This window comes from Chaetodon auriga, chromosome 10 (assembly GCF_051107435.1).
Source record: "Chaetodon auriga isolate fChaAug3 chromosome 10, fChaAug3.hap1, whole genome shotgun sequence".
Classification (NCBI taxonomy): domain Eukaryota; kingdom Metazoa; phylum Chordata; class Actinopteri; order Chaetodontiformes; family Chaetodontidae; genus Chaetodon; species Chaetodon auriga.
In genome coordinates this window covers 24,812,205-24,826,140 of record NC_135083.1, presented here as the reverse complement: position 1 = coordinate 24,826,140, position 13,936 = coordinate 24,812,205, and the positions used below count along the sequence as shown (strand labels likewise).

Genomic DNA, 13,936 nt, shown 5'->3' with positions numbered 1-13,936 from the left:
GAGGAGATATTTCTGTAGAGAATTTTACTTTTGACATTATATCTTGTGGTTATGGATGATAGTGGGGCAACATCAGTAAAGAGGAAAAGAATTGAGTGAAGAACAAACAAGCTTAAAGGCCCAAAACAACGAGATGTGGTTTACAGTCCATGGAGGGAATGGTCACGGTGGACGTGACTGTAACACCACTGGCTTATAATCTGACATTTTATGTTCGCCTTGCTTCTGAGGTGTATCTTGCTTTTGCCTTATTGTTATGAAGACATAACAGTGCTAGAGAAGGTTGATCACTTTAGCTTTCTCAATGAAATTACTATTACTGAGCAGCTGAATCTGTAGGCTTACATGTAACCTAAGCATGTGAACAAAGTCAAAAATAAAATGAAGTTTACTTTGTCATGTTATAGTTATCAATCTTACATTGCCACAAATAGATACATTACATCATCAGTGTGCATCTGAGTTAAAGAAGAAAATAATGTTACAAATAAGTACCATCTTTCTTTCACTTGCTTCCAAAGCAAATGCATGTGCTAGCTAGGTCAAGATGTTTTTGGTGCCTTCATCCACAGGGGTTAACAAAATCAGCGCAAAAGCAAAGTTCCTTGTAGTTGCTGGAAAACAATCATTAGTTGAACACACTCTGTGGGCTTCTCTGCTCTTGTTCTGGTCATGTTGTGGTCCTGTTATAGTGTGTTTGTGTTGTGGTGGCTGACGGGCTGCTATGTGACACATCTCTACCATAGCTGATCTGCATTCCTGCTGCAAGTACCAGCCTGTGCTACACATGCAGGCCCCATCCACACCCTCCTGTCAGTCCAAATGGCAATTTATAGCTATCATTTTTATCTCTGTCTGTAGGCAACATCTCTCTCTCTTGTTCCTCCCTTTCTCTTCTTTACAGTCACTCTTTGCTGTCTCTCATGTCTCTAGCTTTTTTGTTAGTCTCTTCTTCTTTGCTATCATTCCTGAGTGGACCGAGTTACCATTCGGCCGCTATAACGATCTAGCTCACTCATAGTTCCCATGATGATGGGTCATCCAAACAGGCCTTTCATCTGACCCTTCTGTGCTTTATCACCGTGCAGGGCGTATTTTTCCACTGGGAGCAGCTGACATGTCATGTATTGCAGGGCTGGCAGCTTCAGAGCACTGTTGTAGTTCAGCATGTTGGCAGAGAACTTCTCTAATTTGAAGTCCTCTGATGTGCAGCGTGCATGTGTTTCTGTGTGTGCTACATTTGCTTTTTTCATGTCTGAACAGCCTGTGTTTCTCTTAGCTTCATCATACATCAGACAGACAGATAGAATTTTGTGTTTCCAAATTGGGAAATTCTTGTGCTCTAGACAGTCCACCCCTCCCCCTTTTGGTTTAGACCCCCATCCAGCCCGACCCTGTCCTCAACTCTTCCTGCAGCTCTCAGAACCTCCTACTGCAGGCCTTAAATATTCAGCCTGTTCAGTAGCCCCAGCCCCTAACCGCAGCCCCAGCACTCTTTAGCAAAAACATCCAAGGACAAAAAAAGACTCATTCAAGACCTCATTGTTATTGAGGTTGAGCGGCTGCTACCAACAATTATTCCCGTCTAAACAACAATACCAAAACAAATGAAGTTGACAACAGTGTGAGCGGCGCTGCAATCAGAATAGCCTGTAGCTCTCCTGCCCAGAGATGTTATGTTGGCCTCATTCTCTCTGTTTTCATGCCGTCTGCAGTGCTAATCAGAGTGTTGAAACGTCTGAACTCACAGAGAAACAGCCAACTGAGCGCAGCTGCTGTCAGACGTGGGATTCACACACGTCCCCGTTAACAGACCCAAAGCAAACTTTTCAGGCCTCCTGCAGAAAGCTGAAAGCCTCAAACCCATCAGGCCTCTTCCGTACGCCCTCGATAGCAATCAGCCCATAGCCTCAAATTCCTACAAGAACCAGAACTTTTCCTCCCTCACTATGTTCTAATCACCATCAGCTAGGAGACTCTCAAACACACTGCTCCACCCTTTCCTCAAGGCTGGACCTGGGTAATCATCTGTCCCGATCAACTGCCTCTTTCAACATGACGTGCACACTGTAGTGTGTGTGTGTGTGTGTGTGTGTGTGTGTGTGGTTCTCTTCCTCATGCCTGGGCTAGCTTCTGGTTGCATCACTTTCTCCTCCGTGGTTCTGCCTGAACTCAGACAAACGCCTCAAATGTAACTCAGAACAACCAAACATGTTACTGGATGTGCTGTTGTGTCAGTCTGTTGTAATATGGACTGTGTGTTAATGGAGGAGTTTAAATCTCTCATGAACTATCTCCACTCCCACAACACACTTCATGTTACTACAGAAAATCTCAACATTTTAAGAAGGGTGGTGGCTGTTCTAAAAACAAAAGGTGTCACATGCATGTGCTGCACTTTGTAATGAAAGCAGTTCACTTCTCCACAGATGTCCCCATGTGAACATTTATATAACTCATGCAATATGATTCATCTGGAAAATTCCCTAGAGTCGACACTCATCATGATACTTTCTTTCACAATTTGTCTCCCCCTTCTGATTACGTCTCAGACAAAAACATTACTTTTTCGGTCTTTAATAGAATGTGTATCAGACACTAAAGGCAAGGTAAGTCTATTTGTATAGCAGCTCAACATTTAAAAAGACATTAAAATGGAAAATAAAATCAATTGAGATGTGATAAAGTAAAGATACAATTAGACAAAAAATGAAATAAAGCTGGTACAGTTATAGTAGAAAAAAAATGAAAGTGCTGTAAAGAATTGATCAATCAAAAGCACAGTTCAATTCAGGTTTGAAAGTGGTTCAAATCGGGACATCATCAAGAAGTTGGTTCTGTCTGCGTGCAGCCATGAAAAGTTTGAAGCAGCAACGCTTCTGTCTGCACCCTGCCGGAGGTGAAGGCATGCAGACAGCTCTCCAAATCCTGCCTGAACATGAGATCTCCATGTCTTTCTGTGTCTGAGGTGATAAAATGCTGGTTAGTTTTTGCCTTGATGTGGCTGCTGAAGCTCACATTTGACCCCAGAGTTTTCTGACTTGGGCTTATTAATGTGGAATGAAGCTGAGCAAGAACTTTGACTGAATTACACTAGCGCAGTGTCAATGGGACCATAGTCATTTGGTGGGAGAGTGAATAACTCAGGGTTTGTCTGGTTAGCTTTTTGTCTGCTAAGCAATCTTATGTTGTCCATAATTTGGCGTAGTGGGAGAACGCACAGACTGAACTGTAATCAGTATCAAAGACTGCACAATGATCCAGAACTGATGTTTTATCTGTGCTGTGAAGTGGTCTGAAACCACATTTTAGTCTGAACAAAAGGTGACGAAGGGTAAACAAAACATATACTATTGTTTGCGCTTGCCAGACCAGACCATGGTCCATGAATCCTAGGTATGCATCCTACTCCCTCCTTACAGACGTTGTACATCAGATAGCAAAAAAGTAGCAAAAAATTAAACAAGAGCCTTCCTAGAGTCAACTGTTTCTAGCGCAGTGTTTTCTCCTCTTAACACTCTTTATGGTTGTTTTTTGAAGGAGCGCTGCATCTAAAATCATCTCCAGGAATTTTCAGATTCCACCCTTTTGATCCATCAGCCCCCTTTCTTTCCACTGAACTTAACGCTTCTAAATAAAAAAGATTCATCTGTCCTCTGAGATTTGGATGACAGTTTTTCAGGTTTGTGTGAATGCTTAAACATGGTAACATGGCTTCAAATCTTCCCCCCCTCTCTTCCTCTAAACTCCAGACTCTAAAGCCATCGTGGATGGGAACCTGAAGCTGATCCTAGGTCTGATCTGGACCTTGATCCTGCACTACTCCATCTCCATGCCCATGTGGGATGAGGAGGAGGAGGGGGATGACGTCAAGCAGAAGACGCCCAAGCAGAGGCTGCTGGGATGGATCCAGAACAAACTGCCCGAGCTTCCTATCACCAACTTCAACAGGGACTGGCAGACCGGCCGGGCCCTGGGGGCCCTGGTCGACAGCTGTGCTCCAGGTGAGGGAAGTGTGGGTCTGTGTGTGAATGAACATCAGCCAAGTACGAAGTGCCAGAAACATTTACCTGTGGAGGATAACAGCTCAGTGCCAGTCACCTGAAACACTCGCCCATATGAGCTGATGATATTGGAATATCTCAGTTTAATACAGTATTTGAACTATTTGGCATCATAACTGTCTGCACACAACAGTGATTGACAGCTGCAGATCTGAGGTCAGGGAAACCACGAGCGTAATTCTCCTCTGTGTGAGAGTGAAAAGTTGAACAGAGTGGAGAGGAGGGCGAGTACTGAACCTTCTCACTATGGTCTGGTTAAAATGGGAAAGTGGGGAGAGAAGAGGAGCAGGGTGGAGGATGAGGATACCGAGGGGAGGAGGGATGAAGGTGAAGGAAAGTGAGGCATAAAGGAGGTTTGTGTTTACATGCTCAGGATGCTTGGCATACCTGTGGATCACCAGCAGCCTTGAGCCGGAGATAAGGACTCAGCAAAAGCTTTTATTTCCCTCCAGCAAAAGATTTCCAACACCGTCCAAAAATAACAACCTTAAGACTTGAGTCAGTTACGAACAAGTCAGTAAAAACTGCTGATGCGGACACACTTTGCCAGGATACACTGTGATAATGAAGAAACACCATAACATTCAACAGACAAATTCAAGGGCAGACATGTTGGTGAGCACAGAGAGACATACGACCCCACACCTGATTACTGCTGCAGATTCACCTTCAAATTAAGATTAGGCGTGTTTTGAATTCTCCCTTTATCTGCTGGACATCGTCAAGGCTGAACTTTGGAGCCAACATGTTGGCCATGATTAGACAGATTGGCTGTAACTCAAGAAACACTCAGTTTATTTGTGCAGTTCCCATGTAATTAAATGTCTCTCAATCCAACAGAAATACTGTTTGATACTGACAGCACTTCATGGCCCGTTGAGAATAACTTTAAGTTTCAACTAAGGTCTTGATGGCTCCTGTCATGCTTTTATTTAGCGAGACAAAAAGTTAAAGTTTTAAATTAAAGTTTACACTATAGACATGGCTGTCACATTATAACCTCTTTATATTGTCATGATATGTTTCTACTTCTCCATCTTATTTTACATTGTTTATATTAATTTTGTATCCTTTTTTATGTCTATTCTATGTGAAGCACTTGGTGCATGTGGTTTCTTGATTGTAAAGCCTTTTGAACTGCAATTCCTATATGAAATGTGCTATACAAACAAAACTAAAACTATCATTATTATTATTATTATTATTATTATTACTTGTACATTAGATGATGAATTATTGCCCTGCTGCTTCCTGTGTTCAATCAAATTCACCTCCTCAATTTCCTGCAGGTCTGTGTCCTGACTGGGACCAGTGGGATCAGACCAAACCAGTGGACAATGCCCGTGAGGCCATGCAGCAAGCTGATGACTGGTTGGGCATCCCACAGGTAACATAAATACCATTACAATGGACCAATATGTTTCTTTTCAAATAAGAAACGGCACATTCTTCCTCTTACAAATGAAAAGTTGAATTCATAAGCAATACAGTGGTGAATTCAGATCAGTGTCAGGGTGATCTCGATATGTTTTAATGGCTCAGCTGAAATCTGTGCTGTGCTTTGACGACCTCGGTCTGTTCGTGTTGCAGCACTGCTCTCCTTTACCACAGCCAGCCTCTGCATTGCAGCATGTCGGTGCACAGGAGAGTGACAATGAGAGGCTGGCAAAAAAAAAAAAAAAAAAATACGGAATTCTTGTCTTGTCGGTCATCATCATTAGCAAAGTTCAGTGTAGAGAACTTTGAGGTAGCAGCTTCTCATTTTTAGCTAACTCTTGACTGTTGCCAGTTGAAATGACAAACTTGTCTGGTTCTTCCACTGCTTGTGTAACGATGCATACAACCGAGAGTGAACCGAGTGTTTCTGTCGTTCCCACGACAGAGTGAGACGTCGTCTGTCTATCTGTATGGGACAGAATCCATTTAGCATGCAGTACTGCAACAGTGCTGAGTCTTGTGGGATGTTCAGTTGGACGTCATTTACAGAATCCACATGACCTTCACCTTATATTCCCTTTAGTTTTTGTCCAGGATGAAAAGTTGAACATTTAATAGAGATTTAAAACTGAGTTCACCATATTTGGTGTTGCTGTGCTGGTTCTTGGGGTGGGTCGCTCTGGTGACAGACAGTGTGACTGTGTCTGACAGTGTTGTGTTGGCATGATTGGCACAGTGCAGGCAGCTGGCACAGCATAGCATGCCAACAGTTGACTCTGTGGTTGCTGCTGTTTCCGCCTTCAGCTCTGCTTCTGTTCAAACTGCCTTTGTCCTTCCCCTGCTGTCTTTGTGGCTTGTAGAATCAGACAGTCAGTGTGTCTGTATGAGTGGGTTCCTGTTGGTTTGCGTGCGAGTTTGTACCAGGTACTTTCTGAGCTGAGGAAGAGGTTGGTATGTGTTCTGACCGCTAAATCACAACACTGCTCAGTTGATTTTTGTGGGTAATAGTCTCCATGACAACTATGCAAGCACTGCAGCTCACTTCTTTCTCATCAGAAAATATGCTAACAAGAAAATCGTTTCTCTTCATGTCTTGACCTCTTAGGTGATAACCCCTGAAGAGATTGTTGACCCCAATGTGGATGAACATTCAGTCATGACCTACTTGTCCCAGTTCCCCAAAGCCAAACTGAAGCCTGGCGCACCTCTCCGACCCAAACTCAACCCCAAGAAGGCCCGCGCCTATGGGCCAGGTACACACAAACACACACATCTGCAGCAAGACAAAGGCTGTTGTATTGAGCTGAGCAGCTGGATCAGTTTAGAGCAGGGATGAGTTTTATGTTTACAGCCATGTATCCAAAAACTGTGAGCTAGAGGCTATAGTCAGGCACTGAGAAGGAATTTCAGTTCATCCACACCTGCAGCCCTCTCTGTGTTAGTCCAGGATCATATGTCCCATATGCACCTGTTTTATGAACTGTCCCAACTCTCCTGCCACCTCTCCTCTCTGAAGGTGTCGAGCCTGTTGGTAATGTTGTGATGAAGAAGGCTGTGTTCACTGTGGAGACCATCAGTGCAGGAATGGGAGAGGTGCTGGTTTACGTGGAGGACCCTGCAGGGCACAGAGAGGAGGTAAGACACTGCTGATTTGACTTCTTAGTCCTTGTGAGATACTGCTATTGACATTGTTGGTCATCATGGCATAACCGTTCTGTTAAAATTTCCTCCAGGCTAAAGTTACAGCCAACAACGATAAGAACCGCACCTACTCTGTCTTCTACATCCCTAAAGTCACTGGCATGCACAAGGTAAGTTCAGAGTTGTTTTTAAGGCTGAAGACTGATCTGACATAACTGTGGCATGAGTCACAAAGGGACACATGGACTATGTAGAGTTTAGGCCAATGATGCAGGAAGTCAGTGGTCGAAAGTACACTTATTTATGCACTTAAGTATAGTTTTGAGATACTTTTGCTCCACTTTATGCCCCTTTATACTTCTGCTTCATTCCATTTCAAAGGAAATATTGTACTTTTTACTCCACTTATTTCTACTTATATCTAAACAGCTGTAGTTATTAGTGACTGAGCATAATTTGCAGATTGTCGTAAAAAACTAAAGATGCATTGCTCTATGAAAAGCAGTCCTGAGTCCTGAAAGTTTTATATTCTTATAAAAAGTATTTCTTTTTTATGAAAAGTGTTATTTCATTGAATAGTAAATATATGAGAAATGAATATTTCAGCCTACTTTCAGTGCAAATGTTTTCACAATTGACATAACAAGTGCTCTAATTTTGATACTTTGTCAACTGTATTTAGCCTTTATTTTGCCAGGAATATTCCCTTTGAGATTCATAATCTCTTTTACAAGGGAGTCCTGGCCAAGACAGCAGCATAAAAGTTGCATATAAAAGAAACAAGATTTGAAATAAAACAGCAAATTACATCAAGCAATGAATTAGCAGTGTTCAGTAAGAGGGCTTGTGCATTCAGTGGTCAAATAGTCCTTTATCCTCTTTTTAGAATCTTCCATGTTAATAATAAATAATGAAGTTCAAGGTGACTGTAGCTCACACTGTGATGCACAAACTTGAATGGCTTGGAAATGTTACATTTAACTGTTATCAACAACAATTCCCTTCCATTTTAGACACAATAGTACCACAAAGAGCAACCTTGAACACCATTATACTGTACTGCATGTCAAAGCAGCCACAGAAACCACACAGACAAGAACACTGAATTCAAGTGTGAAAACCACAGAGTAAGAGGGACTGAGACAAGCAAGGCAAGGATTCAAACGTGAGACACAAGCTGTTCCCAGTGTCTCTCGACAATGTTGATCCAATAATGGCAAGAATTACCATTGACAAGCCTGCTGCCTCTCTCTCGCTTCCCCGCAGATGCACACTTTGAAGAGGTTGAGAAAAACTCTTTTGTGACTGCACATGCCAAAAAGACTAATAAGCATTTTGACTAAAAAAAGATGAAAAGCAAACAATCCAAAACGTCTGTCCTGCCAGGTCAAACATGTTAACCATAAACTGATCATAGTGGTCACCGTATAATAGTATGGTGTAAAACAGTATGAACTTTATGTCCCAGAATTATTTATTGTTTCCTTTTTTCAGTGGTTCCCAGCAGTTTACTGTATAACAATGATTTCTAATGATATAGTTCATTAGATTGATGATACCTGGACAAACAACAAAACATGTTAGATGGATTAATCATTAAAAAACATTTATTTATCATTCTGATTCGTTGAAGTGAATTTGAGTGAGTTTTTGCTAAAATCAACTCTTGTAAGACGCCGACACTCAACACTGCAGGTATCCTGAAGGTTCCAGACACACCTCTCAGTCTCTGCTTTCTGCTCTGTAGGTGACAGTGTTGTTTGCAGGGCAGCACATCTCTAAGAGCCCCTTCGAGGTGGAGGTCGGCATGGCTCAGGGAGACTCCAGCAAGGCCACGGCCCAGGGACCAGGCCTCGAGCCGTCAGGAAACATCGCCAACAAGACCACCTACTTTGATGTCTACACCGCAGGTAATAACATGGATGATGTAAGAGAGGTTTGGTCTCTTCGCCTGCGTGAATATGATATGTCTTTTTACTGTTCTTGTATCCCCTCATCTCCTTCCGTCGTCTCAGGTGCTGGTGTTGGCGAGGTGGAGGTAACTATCATGGACCCTGCCGGCAAGAAGAATACAGTGACTTGCACCATTGAGGACAAGGGCAACAGCAGCTACCGCTGCACCTACAAACCCACCCAGGAGGGCCAGCACATCATCTACGTCACCTTCGCTGGTGGTCAGATCAGCAAGAGTCCCTTCACAGTCACTGTGGGAGAGGGTAAGAGTTCTACACGTGGTTCCTCAGCCGCCAGCCTGTTCTAGTCGTATTCCAGTGTGACTGAGAAAGCTTGTGTCTAGAAGTCATTCTGTAGAGGACGTTACTGAAACATTCTGTACTTTCTGTACTTTGACTGGTTTTCCCAGTCAATGACCAAACTTATATTAATGAAAGTCCAAGATCTCAGTGTTATTATGTTATATTATAGCTAAAACAACATCCACTGTGTATCACTGTTTACAAGAGAAAACCATTTTAAACCTTCAATCCTTGCTCACTCTTTTCTGTTTTTTCTTCATTTGTATTTACTGTTTTGCTGTCTTGTCCTGTCATTGTTCTGGATGCTGTGTCCTCTCTCCTCTCTTCCCCTCCCTCCTTCCCTTCTTCTCTTTGATAGAGACCTGATGGTATCTGTCCTCTCTCTGGAACGGCCTCTTCCTTCTGCTGTCATTTCCTGTTTCCTAGGATCTCTCTTGGGTACCCGCTGTGTTGTGTGCGTGTGATTGCATGCATGAGTGGGTGAGCTGTGTGTGATGTTGGACTGAGTACTCTGTATGTGTGTTTTGGTGGAATTGCATGTTTCTACTTGTGACTTGACTAATTTCCCACTGTAGATTTGCTTTATATGTGTGGTCTGTGTCATCTGCCTGTTGGGTTCTAAACTCAAAATGACTCCATCAACATATCCATTCACAAACATATTCTCAGATGTCAATGGAAGAAGAATACCACCTCAAAGCTGTAGTTTCTTTTTGCCCAGGAAAACATTTTGGTACCACTTATGGCTTTGTTAATGGTTAATGAATTATTTATTTTGTCTCATACATGATAAATAAGCCATCCTTTCTATTTGGTAATAATGCATTTCTAAATGTTCATAATTTATTAAAACAATCTCATGGAACTTTTGCTAAACAGTGGCAGCAACGGGATACTGCTAAATGTTAAGATTTAGTTCAGCAGTATCACAAGTAAAGGAAGTCATAAAGTCACAGAACTGACTCGATAATGTCAGATATGCAGGAGTGTCTCTAAAGTTTGCCACCATCAGCTACTGGTCAAACCAGACTAAGTGAGTGTTTTATTGTCTATAGAATCAACTTTAAGTTTGTAATGTAAAGAATGTTATGTCTTATTCAAAAATGTATTTAACTATCTTTAATAAATGATCACAGCCCCTGGGAAAAGCAGTATCACATTATCAGTAGTACACATTGCAGTTTGTCTCAATGGGCTTTACAAGCAAGTTTGCAGTTATAAATAAAAAAACTGCAGTTACAAATGTTAATATTTCGTAAGTTTCGTTAAAGCTAAAAAGTGTTAATAAGCTGTTAATAAATGGATTTTGGTCTTCACTCTCTGCAGCTCTTTTCTTGACATAAGTGGTTGAAGGGTCTAATTGATCTAAGGACTCTTCACAATTTGGCAACTCAAAACTTGTTCTTTTAAATTGGCTTGTAGCTGATCTATAAAGAATTAATGAATTATTTGTTAACCATTGATAAAGTCGTTAGGTACAAGCTATCAAAATATATTATATTGTATAAGGGCATAATACAGAAAGGTTTTCAGATTATTTTGATTCAGATTTTTCCATTTATCTGGGGGAAAGGGAAAAAAAAAAGCCATGCAGACCTGCACACATCACCTGCTGACATCAACATAGATTTTAATATAATGAAATATCGATTTATTCTTTTTCCTAGAGGTCCAAATAGTCTACTCCCTAGAAGATATCTTGTGCCTCTGTTCCTGTGGGGTTTCCTTTTCCTTTGCTTCCTGCAGGCCATCCAACTGTGACTCAGCTCTCCAATTTTAAACACTTGTAATCAAGAGATATGAAGGATACTCCACTTCTGTGCGAGGATAAAGGCTCATTTCCTTCACTGTGGTCTATGAAAACCCTCTGCAGAATAAGATAGATGGATAAGAGGCAAAGGAGGGATGTGCAGGGTAGGAGGAAGGCGGGAAAGGACAACTGAAAAGCCCCAAAAGCTTTCCAGTAACCCTTCATCCTTCTTGAAAATGATGGATGTACTGTTCAGATAGGAACTGTTTTGGATTCATATCATTCACGCTGCACCTCATTCTTCTTCTCCCCACTGAAATCACTGCAGAACTCACATACAGTCATAATGTTGGAGTCAAAATACTGTGAGCTGCTCTCTGAGCCTGTTCCTCTCTCACTCTTTTATTGTGTCTCTCCACAGCATGTAACCCCAGCCTCTGCAGAGCTAAGGGTCGTGGTCTGCAGCCAAAGGGCCTGAGGGTGAAGGAGACTGCAGACTTTAAGGTTTACACCAAAGGAGCTGGCACTGGAGACCTCAAAGTGTCCATCAAGGGACCCAGTGAGTTGCACTGCAGGCACCACACTTGTTTTTACTACTGCCTATTGATTTCCCTATCCATCAATTGTAACACATCACTTTAGGGAAGGTCTGAAATGCAGCAAATCCATTGTAAACCCATTTGAAACAGTGATTAGCTTGTGAATGCAAGAGATAGACCAGATAGATCAGAAAATGACAATAGATTTAATACTGTCCCACATAATGCTGCCCTATTGTGAGTATATTGCCTATTGACAGTGGCTCAAGTCACCTGTGAATGTGTGAAAAATGTGATGTGAAAGTAATGTTTCTTAGTGAGGAATCCAAAGAGAATGATCAACCGCGTCTCCAGCTCAACCTTACTGTTAATTCTCACTGCTGTCATCAGCTTTGTTTCCAGCAGCAGCTCTTTTCAGTGAAACTCTAAAAACCACTCTTCCACTGCATGGTACAGCTTGACTGGCTTTTGTTTCAGCTCAGTCTTCAGTTATGTCCTTATTGTTATGTCCTAGCCTTACCCTAGGTTTCGACCTAGTCTTGTTTAACATAGCCCAAAATCACAATGGTAATATGTTGTTCATAATATGTTGTGGTAAAAGCTTGTTCCATGGGCCTTGCAAACAGGAAACATTAAATAATTAATAATCATGGGCTGTCAAGAAATAATTTGTTTTTTGTTTGTTTGCTTTTTTCATCTTGCCTCTAAAATTAGCAGTTAGGAAAAATCAGTAAAAATAATGTGCATCACTGTTTACAGAGGGTCTTGAGGAGCCGTGTAAAAGAAAGGATCTTGGAGATGGTGTGTATGGATTTGAGTATTACCCCACCGCACCTGGAACATATAGCATCACCATCACCTGGGGCGGACAGCACATCCCCCGCAGGTACACACACTCGCATGGACACAAATCCTGCAACTGAACTACATTTTCACAGTGACTAATACTTCTCTGCTCCATTTAGTCCCATTGAGGTCAAGATTGGTGCAGAGGCCGGCCAGCAGAAGGTGAGGGCCTGGGGTCCAGGGCTGGAGGGTGGCGTTGTTGGAAAATCTGCTGACTTTGTGGTGGAGGCTGTTGGAGACAACGTCGGTACACTGGGTAAGTAAAGCAGTGAGACGACAGAGATAACACACACAGTACAAGATTCCTGAAAGTATGTGTTGTTGTAAGTATCCAACAGTTTCTAAGCCTGCTATGTTTGTGATTTTTCCTGCTCAGGTTTTTCTGTGGAGGGTCCATCTCAGGCCAAGATTGAATGTGATGACAAGGGCGATGGATCCTGTGACGTGCGCTACTGGCCCACAGAGCCTGGCGAGTATGCTGTGCACGTGCTCTGCAACAACGAAGACATCCAGCACTCCCCCTTTATGGCTGAGATTGTCAACCCACCAGGCAAAGACTTCTACCCTGACAAGGTGCACACCCACCCAGGGATACATGTACTTACATGTGGTGCAACTGCAAAACACGCATAAGAATTAAAACTAATAACAGTTATTTGTTTTCATGTTGAAATTATTTAAGTGATCGCCCTTCAAATTCCTGAAGCTCCATCAATGTGTTGTTTCCAGGTGAAGGCATATGGTCCAGGCCTCCAAAGCAGTGGTTTGGCTGTTGGAAAGCCCACCGAGTTCACAGTCGATGCCAAGCAAGGAGGAAAAGCTCCTCTGAAGATTGTGGCTCAGGTAGGGCTGTGTGTGTTTCTGTATATGACCAGAAATGTATGTGGTCCTGCTTCGGCCACTCAACACCTCTGTCTTCATGAAGTATTGTTTTAACTAACCCTTAAATTATTGGTTGTCCACATCTGCACAGGATGGTGAAGGTACTCCTGTGGATGTTCAGGTTAAGGATAATGGCAATGGAACCTACAGCTGTACTTATACCCCACGTAAACCTGTAAAACACACCGCCATGGTCTCCTGGGGTGGAGTCAACATCCCTGACAGCCCATTCAGGGTGAGAACACAAAGGTTTTCCAGGAGTTTACATTAAGGAAACTTTGTCACAGAAGCGTATCTTTAGCTGTTGTGTTTTTGACCACAGATGAATATCGGAGCAGGCTGTCATCCAAACAAGGTGAAGGTGTCAGGACCTGGTGTGGCCAAGACTGGCCTCAAGGCCTTCGAGCCAACATACTTCACAGTTGACTGTGCAGAGGCTGGTCAAGGTAAAACTATGTAAAACTGATCATCCTTTCACACAGTAAAACGTGTGTTCGCTACCTGTCCAGCCAAATGACAGAC

The 13,936-nt window shown here is 42.5% G+C and overlaps 1 protein-coding gene across 4 annotated transcripts in view; it reads left to right on the top strand.

Annotated features, from left to right (window-relative positions):
* Positions 1 to 13,936, top strand: part of flna (filamin A, alpha (actin binding protein 280)) — a 49,353-nt gene that overhangs the window by 17,999 nt on the left and 17,418 nt on the right. For all 4 annotated transcript variants that reach the window (XM_076740184.1, XM_076740182.1, XM_076740183.1 and 1 more), the window contains exons 3-16: positions 3,753 to 4,004; positions 5,354 to 5,451; positions 6,607 to 6,754; positions 7,018 to 7,136; positions 7,235 to 7,312; positions 8,890 to 9,052; positions 9,158 to 9,358; positions 11,569 to 11,706; positions 12,446 to 12,572; positions 12,652 to 12,788; positions 12,909 to 13,105; positions 13,262 to 13,375; positions 13,506 to 13,649; positions 13,737 to 13,860. In XM_076740184.1, the coding sequence (XP_076596299.1) occupies positions 3,753 to 4,004; positions 5,354 to 5,451; positions 6,607 to 6,754; positions 7,018 to 7,136; positions 7,235 to 7,312; positions 8,890 to 9,052; positions 9,158 to 9,358; positions 11,569 to 11,706; positions 12,446 to 12,572; positions 12,652 to 12,788; positions 12,909 to 13,105; positions 13,262 to 13,375; positions 13,506 to 13,649; positions 13,737 to 13,860 (2,040 nt within the window). The remainder of the gene's footprint in view (positions 1 to 3,752; positions 4,005 to 5,353; positions 5,452 to 6,606; positions 6,755 to 7,017; positions 7,137 to 7,234; positions 7,313 to 8,889; positions 9,053 to 9,157; positions 9,359 to 11,568; positions 11,707 to 12,445; positions 12,573 to 12,651; positions 12,789 to 12,908; positions 13,106 to 13,261; positions 13,376 to 13,505; positions 13,650 to 13,736; positions 13,861 to 13,936) is intronic.